The 24,092-nt window shown below is 43.5% G+C and overlaps 2 protein-coding genes across 7 annotated transcripts; both read right to left on the minus strand.

The window, feature by feature from the left end:
* Positions 1 to 1,100: 1,100 nt before the first annotated feature.
* ATRIP (ATR interacting protein) lies at positions 1,101 to 18,056 on the minus strand. Of its 6 annotated transcripts, none has more exons than XR_010833910.1 (15): positions 17,726 to 18,056; positions 17,561 to 17,643; positions 16,098 to 16,268; positions 15,330 to 15,445; positions 14,828 to 14,988; positions 13,198 to 13,293; positions 12,284 to 12,413; positions 10,033 to 10,752; positions 9,151 to 9,293; positions 8,363 to 8,454; positions 7,364 to 7,447; positions 6,841 to 7,090; positions 5,447 to 5,530; positions 3,739 to 3,850; positions 1,101 to 3,618 (listed from the first exon to the last, which is right to left on the minus strand). XR_010833910.1 is itself a non-coding variant. In XM_067003050.1 (14 exons), the coding sequence occupies exons 1-13, from the start codon at positions 18,030 to 18,032 to the stop codon at positions 5,463 to 5,465; spliced, it is 2,421 nt and encodes an 806-aa protein (XP_066859151.1). In that variant the 5' UTR covers positions 18,033 to 18,056; the 3' UTR covers positions 1,101 to 3,618; positions 5,447 to 5,462. The 6 variants fall into 6 exon arrangements, 4 of the variants coding, with proteins under 4 accessions (XP_066859151.1, XP_066859150.1, XP_066859148.1 ...); XR_010833909.1 differs by having other exon boundaries at positions 3,739 to 3,853; XM_067003050.1 differs by lacking the exon at positions 3,739 to 3,850.
* Positions 18,057 to 21,191: 3,135 nt separating this feature from the next.
* LOC136791601 (uncharacterized) lies at positions 21,192 to 24,051 on the minus strand. Its single transcript, XM_067003058.1, is given in 6 exon segments — positions 21,192 to 22,373; positions 22,538 to 22,656; positions 22,806 to 22,919; positions 23,011 to 23,103; positions 23,105 to 23,191; positions 23,193 to 24,051. Coding segments are annotated over 6 exon segments (1,482 nt in total). The 5' UTR covers positions 23,588 to 24,051; the 3' UTR covers positions 21,192 to 21,699.
* Positions 24,052 to 24,092: the final 41 nt, after the last annotated feature.

The raw sequence follows: 24,092 nt of genomic DNA on the forward strand, positions 1-24,092 counted from the left end.
CTGAGGCATTAGTTGTTCAGTTGAAAATATTTGCGTTGGGTGGGTCAAGGATGCTTTTTGTAAGATACCACATTGTAGTGAATTGGTTGATACTTGGTAATCATTATTGTCTTGGATTGACAGCTAAGTTTCCAGTGTAGGATTTAGTTATCTACATATTTACTTTTATTTCACACTTTAATTTTATTTCACATTTTCTCAACTCAATTTCTTTTAGTTAATTTTTGACAGCAGACGAAATAATTGCTGCAATTAAAATAACTTTTGGATCAGGTACTTTTCATTCTAACATTTCTTCCTCCTGCAGCTGTTTTCCATGGTTCATTCTCCAATGTCACTTTGGCCCTGGAATCAGGTAGGATCTGCTTTGTAGACTGCTGGGCAGGTGTTGCAGAACAGCTGCGATGTGGAGGAGGTCTTTAGCAAAGCAAATCATTTATCTACATCCTCAAAATACCAATGTACATTCCCATTCCTGTTTTGTGTTCTCTCTGCTAGGAAACTCAGCAGTTATGCGGCTGGAATATAACAGCCAATATGAAAACAGACCAGCAGTTTTCCTCTAGATAGTTTCAAAAATAGGCCACCATTTGAGCAGCTGCTCAGAATAGCATTCCAAATGCAAGCATTAGAACTAAAACTTTTAAGATTAATGCCAGGTGAACTACATTTACCTGCTGCAGGGAGAAAGCACTCAGCACATTGTTAGCTGTTTGCAGTTAAACTTCATACAGAGAGTGTTTACCCTCACTCTTAGAAGAATTTTGATAAACTTCAGCCTCACTGGGGTTGTAGGTCTTTATAAAGTCACAGACCACCTTTTTGTATCAGTCTGCTAAATTATAATCAATGAGATACAGCTCTTCAACAATTTAAACAGAAGTTTGCATTCATAGCAGATAATACAGTCCTTACACAGGCAAATTAGAAGTCCTGTAATTGACCTTAATATATTAAACAATACAGACTGTAACTAACACTAAAACATTATTCTCTGGTTAAGATAACTGACAGTTAAATAGTCTAGCACAGGCTAACCTTGCTTAAGCAATAATTTGCACAAGTGCGATTAAGATGAAAAACAAGTTCCACAACTCAGGTCAGATGTTTTCTGCAGTGTTTTTTATTTGCCATCTTCACCTATTACAGTTTGGCTTTTAAAAATGTGAGGCCCGACGTGATACATAACAGATGTTGTTTGTCTTGTCTGTAGAAATTTGTGGACTGGGTTAGGTGACCTACAGAGGTCCCTTCCAACTTCAGCTAGTTGATGATTCTGAATTGCAGGGAATAAGGTGCTATCTGTGCGTGTTCCATAAATGTTTTAATTGGTGAAGTAGCATTTACTTTATCTGTGTACCTAGCTTTAGCAGAAATAAACTGTTCCGTGTTTGAATTCATTCAGTGCATCAGGTCCCTGGATCACCACAGGAAGGCACTTAACCAATGCAGCGATACGTCCTCCTGAACTGTGACTGTTCAACCAGAAGTGTCAGTACGTCGTAAAATGCAAGTCGGCAAGGCCATCCTCCTCCTTTTTGCATACAATGTCTGAGTAATAGCTAAACTACTAGAAGCAATTGCTGCCTTCGTCCAGTTCTTGCCTAGCTCTAGCCCCGTCTGCAGAGCTCAGCTCACCGAGGGGGGAAAGCCAGCTATACTTAGCTCAGCTATCAGAGGGGAAGTGAAACAGCAGGCTGGCTGCTGCCAACTGATGAATGTGATGGTCATGTATAGAACATGACTAGTTTGTGTTGCTTAATGCTTCAATATTCACTCCTATGACAGTGCTTGTTGCTGGAGTAAATTCCTTTTCTCAGAGAAACAGTTTATCTGTAACATGGGAAAATAGGAACTGGCCTTGAAAAAGAGCTGCTGTGCTGTAAATTCTACAGGGAGTGTCTGGTGAGAGCAGTCTGAGTTCTGTTACTTTTGGGTCATAGTTTGCAAGTTTTAAAAGCTGCCCTTCAATTTAATACCATGATGTTACTATCGCTTCTATTGGCAAAGGTGTGAGGTGGTGTTTTTGTTTGTTGTTTTTTTTTTTAATACAGCCTCCAGAATACCCCAGATTATACCACTTTAAAGTCAAAAGTAGGATGAAAATGATCAGAGTGTAGACATAACATGTTAGGGTGTTGTCTGTTAGAGTGGGTGGATGGGAAGGAATCCAGTGCCAGAAGGGAACAATTTATGTGTATTTTCCTAGCATTTTCTCTACAGATAACACTCCTGTTTATATGAAGTTTAGCAGTAATACACATCTTCCTCTTACCAAGCTGTCCTTGAGATGAAGCCAGGAATTTCTTAAACCAGTTTTTATAACTTTGGATTGCTTCAACAATTTGGGATTCCTTAACTCCTTTTAGACCAACCTCTTCTAACAGCTCATTTCATCTGTCCACCCAAAGAAGTGATTTGAATTCATCTTCTCTCTGTATGCTCAAATTATGTTTATAGAAATTAGGTGGTGGAAACAGCAGAGAGCACTTAAAAACTGATGGCAGGTCGCTGCATTTTGGGACAGTGTGACAATCACAGGTTTGATAGGACAGCTCTACGCTGGCCCTTCTCAGCAGACTGAGTGCCAGCTACTGCTTTACAACTGTTCACAAGACTTTTTAAAGAATCATCTTCATGTTTATTTTGGCTTTTGAGTAAAGAAAGGGTCTTTAATTTACATTTTTCAAGCTCTTCTCTCTAATCCTAAAGGCCAGGACTTGCCTTTTTTTTTTTTTTTTTAAAGTGTACTAGTTTTACATCATGCTGAAACTTCTGTAGTTTGTCCAGTGCCACGGTGGTGCTCTTAAGGTAGTTACTATGCAAACATACATGAACTCAGAAGGAAAGCTTTGCTGTATGTGCCTGTGTCTTTCCCCACTGTAGTCAAGCAGGAAAACAGCAGTTCTCCAGCTGCTCTAAAGGGCCTTTTGAAGCCTGTTACTGAGAGGAGCTGCTGGCAGCTTGTGGATAGAATTTATCACAGCAACCAGCAGCCCACAGCTGGTGGAGCTCTGTCAGCTGTTGCTCAAAGTGGAGGATGATCCCTGGGCTGCGTTGTGGGAGGAAGGAGTGAAGCTTTGTACCTAGCAGCTTTGGCCCGAGAGAGATGCTGGATTACTGCACTAGCTATTCCTGTACAGCTGTTTCTGGGAAAGTTCTCTTCAAAAGCAAGAGCCCAGCCAAGAGCATGTTTAGCACACTGAGCAGGATACAGCCTCTTTGGGTTAAGACCAGAGAACTGGATGGTTCCCAGTTTTCCAAGGGCTTGCCTCCCACTGTAGTACTCTCTCCCCTCTTCATTCTGGTCCTTGGATCCAGGCTTGTTTTGAATATGAGCATGTCCCTCTTGTGCACCAGCACTGCAAAAGGTGATGTAAGGCAGCTGCCTGCTTGGACCTACCAGTACAGCACGTGGGGCTGCCCAGCCTGGGTGCCAGCCTAACGCCCAGAGCAGCTGCAGAAGCCAAGAAAGCTTTGCCTGGAAGGGTCCTTTCTATAGCTTGATCCCTGCTCCACATCTTGTAAGTAGCTTTGAGCACATTTCACTTCTTGGTGCAAAAGAAATTCTGTGGCATGTATTTTCTCAAGTCCAGCCTTGTCCAGAGGAAGAATGCCCTAGGGAAAGGAAGAAGGGAACCAACTGAGACCAGCCCAAGGGCCAGCTCTGAGCCCAGAGCCATATGTTCCACTCTTCCCTCCTTCCTGCGTGGAGCAACAGCTTTCAACCCCCCTCACCTTCAGTGCAGAGAACGCAAACCAGCACCCATCCAACCCCAGGGAGATGAACTGAAAAGGTATATGCTCCATGGCTTGCTCTGGCCCCAGGCAGTCCTAATACACCTCCCACCTGCTGAAGAGGATAGTAGGGGAAGGTATAGTGCTAATTTAGTTACACAGCAGATAAAAATAATAAACAGCTTAGGGTGATAAAACAGTAAGAGACCAAAAATATTAGACTCTAAATTAAGAGCACTGTTAACAGTACTCTTTGCTGCCCAACTGTAATCCTGTCTTGGTAGGAGTCCCTCTTTCCTTAGTGCAGGTTTGTTTTTTTTTTTTGCCATCACAATTTGCTCAGCTGTAATATGATGTCTGTTAACTGCAAAATCTAGGAATATGAAGCTGTAGTTTCTTTCATAAGCACTAAAATTGGCACACTGTCCTCCTTGTAGTGAAGTACATACAACATTAAATTCAATCCTAGCTTTCAATTGCTTTGTTTTAACTTAGTCTACTATCTGTATCTCATTTCTCCCCTACTTCCTTACAAACACTACATAAGGTCAGTTTTGGCCTAAGGAAAGGTTTGTTCCTTCTTTTGAGATGCCTCATAAATGCACCTTTCACTTAAAAATTGAAAAAAGTTCAATGTTTGTTAAAAGAAGGTATAATCCATAGCTTCCTCTATTCAATTCTAGTGTTCTGTAGAATTAGAATCAGGTATCTGTCAAAAGAAAAAAGCATTCCAAGGTAAAAACAAACCTGTAGGCTCATTTTAGTAGCACTTACACTTCTGCTTCTAAGATCTAAGGTTCAGCCACTACCAGCAGCTAAGTATGGCAGCTGATAATCATACACAGTTGAAAGGGTAAAGCAACAATTCTTCCTCCTGTCATTTGTTCTGTATCCTAGAAGCACTCGTTCATTTTTACTACAACACAGATGCAAATACCACAACCCAGAAAACAGTCATTCTGCACAGATTTAAACATCCCTCTCTTGCCTAGTAAGACAAAAAAAATTAGCCTAAATGTTTACCATCCTATTCTTCTAAGGTAACTTTTGGAAAAAGTTCTACTATTTTTTGTTTTGGCATCCTAATAGTTATACTTTCAGCACATTCACAGATTTGAGGGAAAAAATGAGTGATCTTGGATGATTATTACAGGACTTTGGTGAATTTCTTGCTCAGAACTGAACCGCCAACTGTAAGTTATTTCTACAAATTTATAAAAAGCACAATAAACAATTTACTAATATCAACATGAAAATGTGGAAGTCATGCAAGAAGGTGCTAACAGCTGCAAAAGAAACAGAACAAATATTTTTAGAAGACTTTCATATGAACTCAGTGATCACAAACACCTCAGGACATTCAGCATCATAAATTTAGCTGAAATTTAGCTGTAATCACAGTAAAATGGAAAACAAAAAGTTTCCATTCTATTTACAGCTGTTTCATGAAGAATGAAACCCAAGCAGAACCATTCATAACCCCTTGGGTGGTTTTGCACAGCAAAACAATACATTGCAGTATCATTTTCCTTACATCAAAATTTCTTTGCTTTCGGGTTCATTTGGATAGCATAAAATCACAACAAAGAAATACATTTTTGTTGTGCTGCATTTGAGTGCAACCTTTAGATTATCACTTAATAAAACAGCTCATTTAATTTTCAGATTGGCACTGATTATTATGATTTAAATAAGGAAGGACAGAGACCCTTGGTAAACATTAGCTAACTGGAGTCCATTCCCTGATCTTCCACTTCTGGCTCGGGAGGATACAATTCATCCAACATCAGCTCTGCAACAACAATAGAAAAGCACAGTTTTAGAGAATTATTTTTGTACTTGATAAAATTATAGCTGGGAGTTGTTTGTATTTCAAAAAAAAAAAACTTCCTCTAGAAGACTATATCAAATAGACTTTTTCAAGGTTTAAATGTAAAGAGGTCTTTATATATGTGTTTTGTCATACAAACTTTTCCCCCCTCCTCCTCTTTCCTTTAAGGCCTAAAAGTAAGGAGAGAGCTATCTTGGACAACCAAATTTAGTTACCAGGGGAAACATAGTGAAGAGTACTTTTTATTAATAGTCTTAGATAGTTCTTAAAAAAAAAAAAAGGTTTTAAGCCTTATTGTTGTAAACTTATTTTAAAAAGCCACTTGGACAAAAGCATCGTATTTTGTGATTTGCAGGAAGAACCTGACTGGTAAGTACACATGTGCAAGCACATGTATGCACCACCATCCCCAAAATTGTAAGCTGTTACACTCTTTTGGTCCATTTCCAAGCACAGCTAGACAAGGTGTTAGGAGAAGTTCCAGAAAACTTTAGGACACTCTAAGCAGAGTAGAACAAATACATAGCATGCTGTTTAGTCTCTTCAGAAAAGTTAGTTAGCACTTGTGGCGTGCTTGCATGACCTGCCTTACTGATGCAAAATACCACCACCGAAAGATTTATCACACGGACTCTTAGTAAGACCATGGTGTCTTATAGCAAACCGCATACTGACATGAGAGCACAGTCCTCACATTAGCTCTAAAATATGCATGGAAATAATGCCATGAGTGAATGAAGAGGTGGCATCCAGGTACAGGGAGCAGAGACAATTTCACTAGATTTGCTCTGCAGGAAATAGACACGAAGTGTGCAAAGCAAGGGTAAAGTCCGGATGTTACATGGGCTAGAGAAGCTTTTGGGGTAATGGAGGAAGGGTGGGGTGGAAGAGGGACAAGGAAGATGTTAAGGGATGCAGGAAAAAAACAATTGCAGAGAGAAAGCGTAATGCTAGTTGGAAATTTGGAGTAATTTAAAGTGAGGTAACATACAGTGTAGATTGTTCTACTGAAGGGAGGGCGAGCAAAGGATTTTGTTTGATCAGACAGTAGGGACATCTATGGAGAGAAGAAAGGAAACTAGTGATTTGGTGTAATGAAGCTTGAGAAGCTCTAGATTACGGACCACCCTTTCAAGTCTGATCAACAAAATATCCACATTAATTGGTACATAGTACTTGTTAAATGAGGAATGAGACAGAAGTGGAATTTCATTCACACAATAGAGAAGACAACACAGCACAAAACAACTCTGTAATGTGACTTGATTTACCTTCACAGGCACTCAATTTTTGATTTTTTTTGAGAATGGCTCTTATGCCTGGCATAGCTTGGTCATACTGATGCAGTACTTCCAAACAGTGTTCATGAAACAGTTTATCTTTCTGAGACAGGCTGTGTAAGAGTAAAACAGCATCTCGTAAAAACTGAGTAATTTGCTCCTTATGTGCACACAAGCCGCTATCAGATCTTCTAATCTTCATCCACTGTCTATGTAGCATTACAATTAGTGCCTTAACCACCTGCAAGAGATAAAGAGTCTAAGTACACAAAATAAAATTAGAGCAGTGGAAAAGTTATTTCATTATGAACTTCACTAATCAATCTTTTCAGACATCCAAATTTTAGAATATTTTCTAGCAAGCAAAAACAACCTTTCCAGAAGAAGGCAGACTTTGAAGTACAGAACACTTCTGTTTCAGTGTAGCTAAAAAAGGGTAAAAAACTACTTCAGCATTGTTAGGAGTAATTTTTGAGTTTTCAGTGGAATAAATTCAGTAGCTGTAGTGACGTACCTCAAGGTTACACTGGCAGTCTGTACCAGGTAGTAAAATCGCTGGCCTGGAGCACCGCATACACCTTGTCAGGAGTCTAACTGTCTATTACAAAAACACACAGATGGCATTACAATAAGTACTAGGGTTCTGCATAATTATCACACAATTAAGCTGCAAATAAAGGGAGGTAGAAATGTCATTTCATTACTGGTTTTAAACATTCTTGGTTCTTTTCTTAACAATTCATCTTTTTACCCCACCAAAAGAAAAAAAGTATTATTACAGGAAAAAAACAAACAAACAAAAAAACCACTAACACAGACATGGAATTTGCCTTGTACAGAAACCACTTCAGCTTCCTGATAAGAAAGGCTGACGAGGACTCAGTGCATACACATCGTATGTTTGCGCTTTCTAAATGCAATGCAGATAGGGGATAATGAAAATACTTTTAGAAAATAGTTCAAAATTCTTTTAAGTGAAAGTAGAGGTGGAGCAAACAGTAGAGCCCCACAAGTCACCCCTGGCACTACGAACAATATAAATTAAATTCAAAAACTATTCTCCCTATACAGGATCATGCATACTGTACAGCAAGCTAGTATTTCACCATACACTGTATTCCATTTGGAATGATTTCAAAGATACAGTTCAGAAGTAAATTATAAAATCAAAATGAAACATAGGTCTTGCTTCCCTTTACTCCACCAATCTAAAAGAAAAATAAAACTTGCAGTCGAACATTTACAGCCATTCTAAGAGCCTTCTCGCTTTTTCAGTGACTTAACTATGTTGACTGCTATGACTGATGTTATCTTGAAGAGTGGTTATTGTTTCAATTTCAAACAGCTTCTCTTAAAAGTCAATGTAATCCTTTACTGCAAGCGAATACTCTGAATTTTTGTTTCAGTTGAAGACAGAACTTACTTTCAAACAATTTGTGCACCGCCCTGTTCCTCCCTTCCCCCTTCCCACCCCCCAATAGGAAAAAGAACATGAACTAACAACTGTTGTTACCTCTTGTTCCAGCTGAAGCCAAAGCACTTCAGATGCTGATTTATCTGGCCTTGATGTGATATACATGTACAGTGCAAGAAGAAGGCAGGTATCTGAAAGACAAATTTGAAAGACAAATTGTTCTTTTCCCAGCTAGTCAATTGTTTGTGATAAAAATTAGTATTTTTTTCCCACAGAAGATAACATATTTCAGAAAACATGTAGAGTGCTATCCTGGGCTCAAGATACAGATTCAACTTCTTGCTTTACTTCCAGACACCTTAAGCAGTGCTGAAGAAATTAGTATCCCTAAACTTTATATGCGTTTGTGGTGCTACTCTCCTATTACATTCTTAGGGTACTAGAACAGAGTATTTGTCATGCAGGGTACTGTAATCCCTAAACTCAATGTTGTCATGAGTGCAGATCCCCTGCAGAATGGAATTAGCCTTCAAATCCTCAAAACCCCTTCTTCCTTACCAACTTTTAATATAGTAAACATTCATCTGGAAAGTAGTTTTTAAAGTCCAGATGGGTATCAAAACTCTGTACGGATACTGCCAGACAAAATATTCTTTAAACAGTAACTGGAGCTCGGTGCTAGAAAATGTTTTTAGGTGACACAGCAGGCTTTGCCTTTGGGGGGTTTAATACTAATAAGCTATTTTAATTTATTTATTTAATAAGGTATTTAATACTAATAAGCTTTGGGGGGTTTAATACTTAATAAGCAAGGCTTATTTGTATTATTTTTAGTTGTGCTAACTAACATTCAACTGTTAACAATTACGCGTTAGGCAATCTTTTACCTGAATGAGAACAAAGCTGAGCAACCAACATGTGGTGTTGAGCAAGTATAGACAACAGTTTCACGGTCAAAAGGACAGCACGCAAAGGGATCTCTGGACACAGACAACGGAGCAGTATCTGGCTACTCAGTAAGTGCTGAAAACTTCAAAAGAAAGATCTGAGTTAGAAACATGAAAAGCACTGACAATTTGAAAATAATTCACCATTTCTTACATGCAGCATCGTAATTCATGCCTTTTCAGCCATTCCAAACTAGGTGATCTCAACTTACATGCCATAAGCTGAAAAACATAGATTTTGAAGACAGTCTGCAGTTCACACTATGGTTCCATATATTAGACCATTAGCAGACAAATTGTTGCACTTTTAAGAGTGCCATTTTATGTGCCAGAATAAATAAATATTATAAATATTTTGTAGTATAAAATTTATTTTATATACTTATAAATAAAACATATGAAATATTCAAATATTATCATATTAATATAGACTAAAGAAATAAAACAGAAAGCCCTGTGCTTTCCTTCCTTACACATCTCCCAGCAATTGGAAAAATCAAAAAAAAAAAAAAAAAAACTTATCAACTGCATACAGCCTTAAGAAGTTTTCTCTCTTCAAAGTGACAGCTATGCAATGAGGCAACAGCGTCTGCTTCATATAAACTTATAAGCAGATCTTATTATTAATTTGGGGCAATTATCTCATTCATTAGCAGCAAAGGCAGATCCTCCCATGCATCTCAAAGATGAGCTGAGAAACATGATACTCTCCCATACATGTCATACTTTCTACTGTCATCTGCACAAATTAGTTTCAACAGAGAATGAAAACTACTAAACAACAAAGAGCCTGAAATCATTTTAAAGCTATTACTGACTTACTTTATTAGCAAGTCCACTGTTGAATTTTCAGCTAATTTTACCAAAACTTTCAGGCTTTGCGTTAGTATATTATCAGTCTGGGAGCCTGTTGTAGTAGAAAAATCTAAAACTTGAATCAGCTTTCTGAACAAAGAATGTTGAGCTCGATCGTTAATAGGGACATCCTGTGGAGCTCCAGGCAGCCCTCCTTGTGTCCTGGTATCTTCTTTATTATCACACAACACATTTCTGTCCATCTTGGAAATCTCTTCATCTCCAACAGTAGAACCTTTTTCTACCTCAGCAGACAGCAGTATGTGGACAACATCCCAGCTATAAAATGCCAAATAATAAAGAATACCCAGTGATATAACTGTTGTTTCTTCAAGGGACAACCTGAAGTCCTCCTTACTTGATACCGTACTTGTGCTGGTTCTAGAAGAAACAACTGAATGGTTTCCACAAGAACCATTTACTGCCTTGTCCGCCAATTGTACTGCTTGACAGTATGCACCAATATGGTGCTCCACCAAGGGCAAGAGATGCACAGCGCCTTGGATCTTGCAACATTTGAGGGGCAAGAACTCTCTCCCACTTCCTGCTAGGCTTCCTGTAGATGACCCTTCATCCATAGCAATCAAGTTCAACCCTGTTATTGCAAGTTTTTGAGCTTCTCGCAGGGATACAAGAGGAGCAATTTCTTCCTGAGTTGTCCTGATGTTGCGTATTTGTGTCGGCTTCCTATCCAAATAAAATTAAAAGGAAAATACTTCAGCAAAAGGTAGCAAACATAGCTGAAAATTTAATTTCATTTATTATTTACCCATATTCTGAATGAAATAATAGAAAGGCTACTGTAGTTAGGTGTCTATTCCCAAAACTAAAAAAAACCTACTCCTTGATACTTGCATGGAAGAACAATATCAAAACAATCCTAAGTCTTGTGAAAGCATTCAGGACTGATAGTTGCGTAACTTTACCAGCTCATTAGTAGCCGTTGTATAAAACTACATTTCAAACACTGACTTCTCAGTTGATGTGCTTGAGACCTGTTGTATATTCTTATCTTCCCCTGAAGTCATTTGGTAGCTTCTGGGAAGAAAGAATATTTGTATATTACTGATGTGTAACAAGTAGGGGCTGTCAAAAGACTTCAACAAAAAAAAGGAGGGACAGCTTTTAGCAATTAACTAGTCAAAATGCAGCTACAAAGGCCAAATGCAGAAACTGCCTGCATAAGTGGCATGGGCAATGAGACGTGAGCCATGCCATAAACCCCACAAAACACAAGAATAAAGTGAGAAACATGTTTGAAATGTGAAGTGTGATATTAAGTTTTCAAAGTTTATTATTAAAGAAGATGTATTCAAGAGAAATGGTGATGATAAGCCTGGCTGATTAGTCTTGGGAAGAAGAAAAACAGACTGAGTAGATTATTAACTTGAGAAAGCTGTGTTGAAAACCTTTATTAAAAGTTCTGCTGCATCAGTGGGTGCAGGAAAACATTTACAAGGTACCATCCTGTAAACCCTCCCATAAACTATGGGTTGTGATCCAGATTTTGTGAGCAATTAATTCCTTTCTAAACTATGATCTTGAATTTAACAATCAACAAGAGTTAGTGTTTATGTTTAAGTAAACCTTAAATAAAAAGTATAGGATTCTCAACAAAAGAGCAGTAAAGCAGGTAACAACAAAAATCTTAGGAACAAATATGACTTTTAAAGACATATTCAGCCAATTTTATATCTAATATTTGTATTTAAATACTTTACAGAGCATTGTGTAAAAACTGTATTGGCAAAAAATTGGCAAAAACTGTACATGAATTGAACATAAATTTAGATTAAAACAAAAACTCTACAGTTCTTTTGATCACATTTTACTCTTACTTGACTCATGATCTTGTTTATACACTTCTTTCATTGCAATGCAAGTTTTATATCCTTAAATAGATATGGATAGCTGTGGCTGATAGCAGCTTTAAAGTTTTACTTATTTCTTTGTCTTCCCTTAAAATAAAATTAACCTAGTTTCTCTCCTAGTGTTTCTCCAAAATTTAGTATCCACAATAATCAAACATTAATAACTGAAGACACAGAATGACATTCCAAATTGTGCCTTAAATGGCCTCAGCAAAACAGCATTGAACACAAGGAATGAAGTATCCAACATGAGTCCTACATGAGTAAGCGTTTCATACAGAGTGTCCACTATACTGCCACTATACTAAGAACACGTCTGATATAGTAAAAACAAAAAATAAACTTACGTATCCAGAAGGTTAGGCTGTAACATAGCTCCTTGTAGGGTCTCCGAGTTACTGCTAAGAAGATGGCAGAGACCTAGTAAAGACCCAGAGACAATGGGCTGCTTCATCAGTGCATTCAGTAAGATAGAACCTGAAAAGATATATAATTGTCTTTGGAGTAGTTTTACCATCAATGACAACAGTAACAAAAATATTTCAAAAGATTAACCTCATTTATAGTGCTCTCAACCACAAAATTATTTTTTCGTTACAAATTTTCTCTTTCTTACAAGAGAGATTTCAGGAAAAGAATCACGTTCTAAAATACATTTTTCTGAAAATCTTCAAGATGTGATTTAAATATTAACCAAGTTATATTTAGAGAGATTTTAATTACAATCCCCATATTAACAAAATATCTCAATCCAAATGATTGTTATAACCCACAACTATCCTGGTGACTTGCTCTCCCTTTTCCATTCCAGACATTAAAATCATGTGATACAATCCTTTTCTGAACTGGAAGTAAGATGTTGAACATTTTAAATGTTGCTCTGTTGTTTTTACTTAAAGAAAAAATTGTGCAAAGTTTGCAATAAAAAGTGTAGTATCTTAATAGTGAAAGAGCCACCCTCCTAGTAAGATGCCTCTCAGTCTATATCTTGGTCCATATCCTTCCATAAAGCAAAACCCAGGCAAACATTTTCCTTAAATAGAGTAACAGTATCGGAATGTTATGGAGATACAAGATGATAATATAATCTGAAATGTTTTATTGCAAAATCACAATACTCAAAGCAAAAAGCAGCTAGCTCACCACCTCTGTGCATTGGCACTGCACATAGCAGGTTCGTCAGCCTGACACGGCTTAGTACTGGCACCTTAGCCGTACCTCAGAAACGCTCACTATTTCTGTGCTACCAGCAATACCTTACCTTGTGTGTTTCGTTTATGTACAGATTTATAGGACCCGTTTTTTGCCACTGTTTCATGCTTCATGGATAAAACTTCAGGATGGGGTATCTTACTATCTAAAACAAACAGTAATTACAATTCATGTATGAGAACTAGATTGCTTATAAATCCATATCTATCATTTACGCACATTCAATTAGCAACAGCCATTGTATAGGAAGTACACAGGCAGCAGATCAGCATAAAATACATATTTTGCGTAACTCAGTAATGTCAAATAATAATCACGGAATCATAAAATAATTTGGAGGGGACCTTAAAGATCATCTAATTCCAACCTCCTGCTGTGGACAGGGAAACCTCCCACCAGACCAGGTTGCCCAAAGCCCCACCCAGCCTGGCCTTGAACGCTGCCAGGGACGGGGCAGCCACAACTTCTATGGGTAGCCTGTGCCAGTGCCTCGCCACTCTGAGTAAAGAAATTTGTTCCTTATATCTAATCTAAATCTAACCTTTTTTTTAGTTTAAAGCCGTTACTCCTTGTCCTATCACCACATTCCCTGATAAAGAGTCCCTCTCCAGCTTTCTTGTAGGTCCAGGTCCCTTTAGGTACTGAAACACTCTAATACTATGTAGTTAATATAGTAACTATAATACTACAGTTAAGAGCTGTGATGCAAGCAGAATTGCTCCCTAAAATACATTAGAAAATGTAAAAACTTAGAAAAAAGCCTTGTAGGGTTCCTAAGACAACTCATCAGCGTGTTTTTCAAACAAATAGGCGTACTGAATGTTATTACCATAACGAATAGGTGGGGGGGGGATAACAGTGTTAATCCTTTAAGGCTACTGTAGTTATTTTTGTTTGTTTTTGAAAGTTCATATTGCCCACACAGTTTCAGACTGAATACTATAGCCGAAGGGTAATGTCTCAAATTTTTCATTTTGTTTTCTGTACGTATTAGCTGATGATACCCAAATTTCATTGGCTGCTACAAAAAAAAACACACCATTTTTGTTTCATATTACAGCAATCTTCAAACATATTTTATTTTCTTAAGTTTTACGCAATGAATTTAAAGATGCAATTTTATGAGAATTACTGCTCTATACATAGAAGAGGAAATGAGTAACCGGTTTCAGCTGTTTCTTTCAATATGGCTAAATATGTACCATTTAAAATAAAATGCCAAAAAAGGGTCTGTTTATTAAAGCCAGAATCGCAGTAATCCAAAAAAAAAAAAAAAACATTAGTTGACTAGCAGACATTTTCAAGAAACAGGCAAATTATTTCCTGTTCTTTCTTCAGTGACAAGGACAGATAACAATTTGGGTATTTTAGTTCACCCCATAATAAATGAAAGTTTTTCACTACAGCCAACAGATAATTCATCATTGATATCCTGGCATCTGGTACACTGACATTTACCAAGATGTGAATTAAATTGATCTTCATGCAAATTTGAGTCATAGCTTAATGCCAATTGCTATAAAACCAAAATAAATTTAAGCAAAATCAAACTAAGAGAAATACTGTTTTTCCCTACAGTACTCTTACTGAAACCACTCTGTTACATAGTACAAAAAGCTTTATCAAAGGCAGAATGTCCATATGCAGCTAAAAATGTTGCAAGTTATATATGGGTTTACCTTCTTGGATGGAAGCAGCCTGGGCAAACAAGTTTCTTGAAGAAGAAGATGGTCTAGTAGACGCATCAGCACTGAAAGACTCCTTTGTAGGAAAAGATCTTTTTCCAGGCTGTGGAGAACATCCTTCTGATTTCACTTGGATTGCAGAATTCTTTTTAGGGCTATTTAAAAAAAAATAAAAAAGGAAGAGGAGAAAATACCGCCCCCCCAACCGACTTTGATGAATCAGTATCTCTTTTAGAACTATTTTATTAAACAGTAAAGAAAGATCTATTTAATATTGTTTGTAGCATTGATGTTTTAGACATATTTCACTATCCGCTCTTTGAAAGTCTGTCATAGAGAAGTCTTTTAAAGCAAATTCCACAGAGGTCAAACTTTTTTTGGTTGTATTTTTTCAAGAAAACAGAACTAAGAGTTACATGAAGAAAGAAAACCTCTGTAGTACTTCAAGCATACGTATTGTAAAAGGGAACACAAATTCATTTTCCAAAACTCATACCTTGGTGTTAAAACCGTTTGAGTAACATGTTTATTTCTCTCACAGTTCTGAAGTCGCGTTCTTAGTTCATTCATTTCTGCATCTTTGAACTGCAACTCTGACTGCAAAGACAGTATCTGAAAGGGGAATTCAAGAGACAGTTTTACTGTTACGGATACACGAGTGGTGCTATAACTGCAAAGCAACTCAAATTACTGCAAGATTTCAAGATTACCATCTACTTACTGTGATCTCTGCACAAGATCTCCATTTTTATGTATCCTAATCCAATTAATACTACGTTAGAACCAAGTGTCAAAATTCAGGCAAGAAACATATGACTTGGTAAGACCAAGTGCCACGCAGAGTATGACTACAGTGAGGCCGTTAACAGCAGAGTAAACAGCACAAAAGCAGCCACTGTCCTCTTCAGGGGCTTTCAGAAAGATGACTGCAACAGGAATAGCAATCTGATCAGAGTCATACAGCATATTCTGTCTAATTTTTCCATTTAACAATACATTCCAATTGTAATTTTCTGGGGATTGTTTAATAAAACAACAAGTAATCAAAAAACTCTACCATTTTAACTTAGTTCTTTTATGCTGGCAGAAGAAATCCACCAGCAAGTTCTCACACGTGTTTTCTTCTAGATAACAAAATAAAAGCATACGTGATTTGGAAGTTTCATACAAATGTTCTTCCTTTGACTAAATGGACTATAATACCATTTAAGTCATAAAATTAGCTTCCACATGTAATGTGAAGGTAACTGATATAGTTACAAACCTTTTTGGAGAACTCTCTTTCTTTTTCCTTTAGAGTCTGAGATTTTTGCTGTTCCAATAGCATATATGATTTTTTCTGTTCCTCCATAGCATACTCCATCTGCTGCATTGAGTCGCGCAAAATTTTAATTTCTCCATTTTTAATAAGAATTTCATCCTGCATTTCTTTCAGCTACAAAGAGATTAATTCCATTAAACAATGTATTTAACTAAAAGTATTTGTATCATTATCTATGTGGCTGAAGATTAAGCATGCTTATACTTTCTAGAGAGAAAAATGTTTCTGTAAACCAGTTTAGAAAGTCTGCAACATGGCTTCTAATCTTTTTTTTTCTTTCTGATTAAATCAGGCTCAGCTAGTGTTTTCTCTAACACAATTGTATAACGACAGCAAAGGCATATGTCAATACACTATGCTGGTATCTGTCAGAGACCATTCTTTTCTTTCTCCTCCTCTATGCTTATGCTATTTCTTTGAAAAGTATTCTAGTCACACACAACAATAACTTATTAAAATTTTGGGATGTAACAATAAGGATTGAGAAAAACGTATAAAGACACCTCTATATCATGATATAAAATTACGTTTTACCCTCATGTGGTGTACAGGCAGTGCCTTCCCAATAAAGGAGGATATAAAAGAAGTGGAAGAGAGGTAAGGACGGTGACAGAATTGTAAATAGAGTAGGACCCTTCCATATGGGAGAAAGCACAACTGTGAGGAAACAAAGGTCTATTGAAGCGTAACCGCTATGCACAAGTTATTCCTCTTTTACTGCCTCTCTTAGTAGTCAAGCCCCATCTGCTAGAATCACTCATGAAGTTCAAAGTAAAATCAAAGAAGACATTTCCTGACACAATGTGTTTTTAAGCTGCTGACTGCTTTGACACCAAGAGGTATCAAAAAACAGCTGAGTATTTTTAAAAAATGCACTGAAGAATATTATACTACCTCTGGTAGTGGTTTCTATACGAAATTCTACCAGAGACTAAAAGAACATTCTGGTAAAATATTTGCATAATCTTGCTCAGATCTTATGTTCTTGCTAAGCTGCCTGGTGTGGTATGGCCATCTGCATGCTTGCACCTTCCTGCATCTTTTTCTTCCAAGCAGTATGTTTCCATGTGGCATCACCGGGAGGTAATGTAACCACCTAAACGTCCTTTTGCAAGTCTTTAAATTGCACAAAACGACGTACAAAAACCAGAGAAGAACGGATTTGACAGGAAACAAGAAAAGCTGACAGAGCGGCGTTTGCTTGGCTGAAATGCTCAAGAAATAAAGTACTGCTCTCTCTTATTGCCTTACTGGAGCCGTCTCTATTAGGATGCTTCTACTAAATCCGTGGGTTTCAGTAAAGTTGACCAGAAGGCACGGCTGCACCCCAGGCCCCCGCAGGTCCCCCCAAGCCCCACCGAAGGAAGGGCCGTTCGGAGGGGAGGGGAGGGGAGGCCGTCACCCACCTTGTGCCGGGTTTCTTCGTGCTGCGTTTGCAGCACCTCAAGCCGGAACGCGTCCCTCAGCAGCCCGCTCTCCGCGCCGCTCCCTGCCGCGGAAAGAGACCCGCGCGCCGGCCGTGAGGCTCGCCCCAGCACCGGCCCCGGCCCCCCGGCCCCCCGCACACCGACCTCTGGGCTCCTTCCCCGCGGCCCTGCCCCACGGCCCGGCCCGGCCTCCCCACGCGTGTCCCGGGGGGGCCGCGTCCTGCGACAGCGCCTGCGAGGCGATCGTGTCGATCTCCTCCAGGTCGTCCGCCGTGAAGTCGTCGCCGTCCCCGAACGGGTCCTCCGGCGCCTCGGCCCCCGCCGCCGGCCCCTTGGGGCGCTTGTGAGGCGGGACGCCGTTCCCCAGCGCCGCGGCCGGAGCGGGGCCCCGCGCCCAGCCCGCCCCGCACAGCGCGGGGCCGCTGCGCTTCCGCGGCCCGGGCGCCGCCATGGCGGGCAGCGCGGAGCCGAGGGGAGGGAGCGCGGAGCCCGCCGCGCCGGCCGCCAGCCAATCAGCGGCCGGCAGCCTGCCCGCCCGGCCAATGGGGGCCGCCGCCGGGCGTAACGCGAGGGCGGCCGTGGAAAGCTGTTGGGGGGGGGGGGGGGGAATGGTGATGTCAGCCCACGTGACCTTCCCCTTGCTGTGGTAAACCCCAGGCGGCCGCCTCGTCTTGGGGTTTGGCTGTTTGGGTCCTTTCCGAGGGAAATTGGGGGCGTAACTGGGCTGTTTCCATATTTTTTTTTGTTTGTTTGCTTGTTTTGCTTTGTCCTCTAATAAAGCAGAGCCGGTAGGAGGTAATAGTATCGGGAAAGGGCAACGTTTGCAAAAAAACTGTACTGAAAACCTGCTGCTGGTTTACTGGCAGCAATTTGCTGTCGCAATCACACCTCAGTCTGTTCATAAAAGCTCCATAACCTGGGTTGAAAAACGATCTTCCCAGCTACTGTACGCTTCGTGTAACCCAGGTGGGCATGCGGTCACTGCTATGCTGACAAACTCTTCAGAGCAGGCCACGGCCTCACAGCGTGGCTCTAACAGGGTTAGTAACAGCTCCCGGTGCTGTGAGCCAGTGACTCGGAATCGCCTGGTGGCCTTTCAGTGAGAACCGCTGTGCTGTTAGCATTGCACATCTCGGGTTCCACAGGAGAAATCTGATTGCTCTTGTTCATTTCTCTGCTGCCCTTCACATGCAGCAAACTTAAATCATTGCTGGAGTGTAATCCGTTTTATTTAAGTACTGTTTATGCATAAAGGGGGAGCCTGGGATCACCCATCAAGGCCAAAAGAAAGGCAGTCTGAGCAGCGTTCTCAGCTGTCCCAACTCCTCCCAGCTTCTCCACTGAAGTGGTCACAGGTGATCCCTCGGGACTCAGGCAGGCAGGCCAGCTGCAGCTACTTAGCACAGGGGACATACGCAGGGGCAGTCCTGCAGGAGGGGGGGTGGTTGTAAAGATGAGACTTGCATCACTTTATCTGTGAGGTATGGGTGTAAGGCTTCTTATATAAAGATATACTTTGTTAATTAATTTATTAGATGGAGGAGACTATGGGGAGTCTTAGCATTTAATTCATTGAATGTGTCCTTAATCGTCTTAATCGTCTTTACTGCAGTTGACAGTCCAGTCTGAGCCCTGACTCCTTTCGCCAGCTCTCACCATCAGGGTTCAAAGCCTCCTAATTAGAATCACAGAATCGTAGAATCATTAAGGGTGGAAACGTCCTTCAAGATCATCTGGTCCAACTATCCCCTACTACCAATGTCACCCACTAAGCCATGTCCCTAAGCACCATGTGCAACCTTTCCTTGAACACCCCCAGGTGACTCCACTACTTCCCTGGGCAACCCGTTCCAATTCCTGACTATTCTTTCTGAGAAGAAATTGTAGTGGGCTTACTTGGCAAGTTTTGGTAGCAGGGGCCCATAGGGGTGGCCTCTGTGAGAAGAATCCAGAAGCTGCCCCATTTTAGATAAGGGCCCTGCTGCTGTCCAGAGCCAAGCCAATAAGCGACGTTGTTTGCGTCTCTGTGAGAGCATATTTAAGAAAGGGAAAAAACTGCTGCGGAACAGCAGCTGGGAGAGAGAGAGGAGTGAGAAACAGCCTTGCAGACCCCAAGGTCAGTGAAGGAGTGGGAGGAGGTGCTCCAGGCACCACAGCAGAAGTTCCCCTGCGGCCTGTGGTGAGGACCATGGTGAAGCAGGTTGTCCCCCTGCAGCCCACGGAGTACCACGGTGGAGCAGGGTTCCACGCTGCAGCCCGTGGAAGAGGCCACGGTGGAGCAGGTGGACCTGCACTGAAGCAGGCTGCAGCCTGTGGAGGACCCCCGCCAGAGCAGATTGCGGGCCGGAGCCGCAGCCCGTGGAGAGGAGCCCACGCAGGAGCAGGTGACCTGGCAGGAGCTGCCGCCCGTGGGGGACCCAGGTTGGAGCAGTGTGCTCCTGATGGATGGACCCCGTGGTACGGACCCGTATCTGGAGCAGTTCTTGAAGAGCTGCTGCCTGTGGGAAGCCCACGCAGGATCACTTTGGGAACGACTGCATCCCACGTTGGAGCAGGGGAAGAGAGTGACCGAGAAGGAACGGCAGGGACAAAGTGCTACAGACTGACCACAACCGCCATTCCCCCATTCCCCTGCTCCGCTTGGTTAAAGAGGTAGAGGAGGGTGGATGGGGGGAAGGTGTTTTGGGTTTCTTTCTTTTGTTCCTCACTTCTCTAGCTTGTTAGTAATAGGCAATAATTCTTAATGTCTCCCTTCTCTGTGTCTGTTTAGCCTGTCACAATAATTGTTGAGCGATGTCCCCATTCTTATCTCAACCCTTGAGCCCTTTGTATCGTTTTTTCTCCCCCTTTCCTATTCAGGAGGGGGAGTGAGAGAGAGGCTGCGGTGGAACTTGGCTGCCCACCCGAGAAAACCACCGCTAATTTCCAAACTAAACCTCTGGCGCAACTTGAGGCCATACTTTCTAGTCCTATCACTAGCTGTCTGTGAGAAGAGGCCGACCCCTAGCTCCCCACGACTTCCTTTAAGGTAGATGTGGAGAGCAGTAAAGTCTCCCCTGTGTTTTCCGTGTTAAGATCCCACTTTCGGATCCAAAGCTGACAAAAGAGCAAACGTTAGCGGGGGTGGGTACAGTAAGCCCCCAAGCCACCACGACAACACAACCCTTCCCGTCACCCAACCCCCCTCTAACCCCTCATATTTATAGTACTTAAAATGGGGAGGGAGGGGGCTTTCCTCACAAATAAGGCTTTGCACCTTAAAAATGCAGCTCTGCACCTTACAGTGCACCTGGGGGCCCTAAAAATAAGGCATTGCGCCCTGAAAATGACAGCCTGGGCCGTAAAAGTGAGGGTGTAAGCAATAAGAAGCCAGCTTTGTCTCCAGAGAGCAGTCTCAGGGCCCTGAACAAACGGGCTTGGTCCCTACAAAGGAGCCCCTGGGCCTGCAAACTGAGGGTTTAGGCGATCAGAAGACGACTTGGGATGCCAAGCGGATGTTCTGGAGCCTGAAAAGAAGGCTTTGGAGCCTAGAGAGGAAACAGGGGGGCTTACTAATGCGGCTTTGAAGACTTAAAATGGGGAGGGAGGGGGAGCGTGGGGAGGCCTGGTCGTCAAAGTGAGGCTTTAGACCTGGACCCTGGGCCTTTGGAGTCTCTGGCTCACGGACTGGACCCTACAGTGATGCTTCGGTCCCTCCAGATGGGTGTTTGGACCCTTAAAGGAGGCTTTGGGCCCTCAAATTGAGGCCTTGTCTCCTAGCGTGAGGATTTGGGACCCGAAGAAGCGGGGTGTTTCCTCACAAATAAGGCTTTGTACCCTAAAAGGCAGCTCTGCACCTCACAGTGCAACTAAGGGGCCCTAAAGATAAGGCATTGCGCCCTGAAAATGACAGCCTGGGCCATAAAAGCGAGGGTGTAAGTAATGAGAAGCCAGCTTTGTCTCCAGAGAGCAGTCTCAGGGCCCTGAACAAAAGGGCTTGGTCCCTACAAAGGAGCCCCTGGGCCTGCAAACTGCGGGTTTCGGTGACTGTGTTGGGTCTGTCTAGGACGGAGTCACCTTTCCCTGCAGCAGCCCACACAGTGCTGTGCTCTGCGGTCGTAGCTGGAGCAGCACTGGTATCACTCCAGCGTTGTGTCTGCTCCCACGCCGTCTTCGGGTCTGCCTCTGGGTATTTGGAGCCTGATGTTGTAATGGGGGGCAGCTTCTTCTCTGGGCTGTCCCCTGCTGGCTGGAGCATCGTCTCCGTTTAGACCCTGGGGATCCACCGGGGGACCCCGATGCCGCCCCCCTGGCAGATCTGGTGCTGCTGCTGCTCCCAGCACCGTTTTGTGGTGCGTGGCTGCTCCTGCGGCGTCTTCGGGGCTGGCTCTGGGCATCTGGGGCTGGACGTTCCAGCGGCTCTCAAGGCTTCTTGTCCGGGGTCGCCCCCGCTGGCCGGCGGGGAGTCTGCCTTCGGGCACCAAGGAGTGACTGGAGGTTCCTGGTGCCCTCCGACTGGCCAAGCTGGGGGTGCTGCTCCCAGCGCTGGGTTCTGCAGCACGGCTGCTCCTGCGGCGTCTTCTGGGACTGTGCCAGGTGTCTTGGGCCTGATGTACAGGCTGGCAGATTGTCCCCTGTTCTGTCCCTGGCCTTCTCCTCTCAGTCTCCTGGGAACTGTGGGATGGCCCCGGTGCTGCCTGGCTGCTGGTGCTGCTGAGGCTGCTCCTTGCGGGTGCTGGGGAGCCACGGGAGGGCCCCAGAGCCTCTGGACTGGAGGTGCTGGGGCCGGCGAGCCCCAGATTGGTACTGGAGGCTGTAAGGGGAGACAGGAAGGTGAGTGGGATGGACTTCCAGACCCACGGCAGTAGAGGCTCTGACCCGTCCAGGGTCAGAGAGACTCTGGCAAGGCTGCCCTGAGCCCCTGCAGCCAGGCCTTGCCTGGCCACAGCCCAGCAGCATGAGGCCTTTGCCACTTACCAGTGCCCAGGCCAGCGCAGCTGTCGCACTCCCAGGTGCCTGTGCTGTTGGTCAAGTTGGAGCAGCGCCGGTGGGTGCCTTCGGCAGCACAGGAGCGGCACAGGAGCAGCTGCCAGGGCCTGGGGAAGCAAAGAGTTGTGGGTGTGAGGACAAAGTGTCTGAGCCAGGGAGTGGCTGGCACACCCCTTGTGCTCTGTCCTGGCTCCCCCAGCATGTGCTGAGGCTGAGGACGTGGGCAGAGCCCCAGATGGCTGCTGAGGCAACTCACCCCTGTCCCTCCGCCTGCTCCCTGCCTTGTGGGTAAAGGCATTCGCTGACATCACAGCGCTGGTGCCTCTCTTGCAGCGATGCAAAGGCGTTGCCGTCCTCCCAGGTTGGTCCTCTGCAAGAGAAGGGAGGGAAATTGTCCAGTCCCTGGCCATGCGCAGCGCTTGTGCCCTCGTGTCTAGAGAGCAGGGCAGAGGGACACCAACCTGAATGGGATTCGGATCCCCATGATGGACATTTCGGAACGGAACTCCACCTTGTTTCTGCAGATGGGGCACTGGAAGCAGAGAATGCCTGCACAGCTTGTCCCTGCAGCAGAAACACATGCGGTGAGAGGTGAGCGGGCCCTGGTGCTGCTGAGCACCTGCCGTGCGCGCAGGGTGAGGGGAGGGCTCCTACCTGGATGCAGCCCCGGTGGAACCAGGCGTGACTGCAGGCTGGGCACACCATGGTGTGGTAGGACTTGCTGTCCCCCACAGGGTCCATGCAGATGATGCAGATGGTGTCCTGCTCCGGAGCTGCCTGCACTGCCTGCTGAGGGCGGTGCTCCCAGCAGAAGGACCTGGCGGGGAGAGGGAAGGGAAGGGCAAGGTGAGAAGTGCTGGGCCTGCCGCGGTTGTGGCGAGGAGGGCAGAGGAACGTGAAGGAGCCCCAGGCCCATCCAGGCTCTGGCGCTGCCTCCGGCTCTGCCAGGCTGCTGGGAAGCACCAGCGTGGGGTCCTCTCTTGCTTGGCTGCTGCTGGCAGCCCTTACCTGTGCTGCCCAAAGAACTGGGTGACGCATTCTCCCTCCGAGGCGCAGGGGAGATGGAAGCTGCGTTCACAGCCTGTCTCCGTGCAGGTGATGGTGGCCCCTCGCTCGCCACAAACGAAGCATTGCTGAAAAGAACACAGCAGCCCCATTAGCACCAGGCTCGATGCCGCCACCGCTGGCCCCACACCCCTGGGCAGGGCAGGGCACAGGGCGCGGGCGCTGCTGGGTCACGCTCTGCAGACCCCCCTGGCGGACAAGGCTCGTCTGCCAGAGCAGCAGTTTGTCCCGGAGTGGGTTGGAAAGGCTGGGATTGCTTCCTTGGGGTCCAGGCTAAGCTCGCGGGAGCATCTCCTGGCCCAAACCTCCCTGTTCCCATCAGGTCCTCACCTTCTGGGATGCCCGCTTGATTGTGTGCTGTATATCCTCCAGTAAAACTCCCAAAATTCCGTCCTGTAGTGTTCCAAGCCGATAAAGGCCATTCGCAAGAAACTATAGAATAGAAAAAAGCAGGATCTCGTTAGGGGTCATAGTTGAA

This window comes from Anser cygnoides, chromosome 10, assembly GCF_040182565.1.
Source record: "Anser cygnoides isolate HZ-2024a breed goose chromosome 10, Taihu_goose_T2T_genome, whole genome shotgun sequence".
NCBI classification, from domain to species: domain Eukaryota; kingdom Metazoa; phylum Chordata; class Aves; order Anseriformes; family Anatidae; genus Anser; species Anser cygnoides.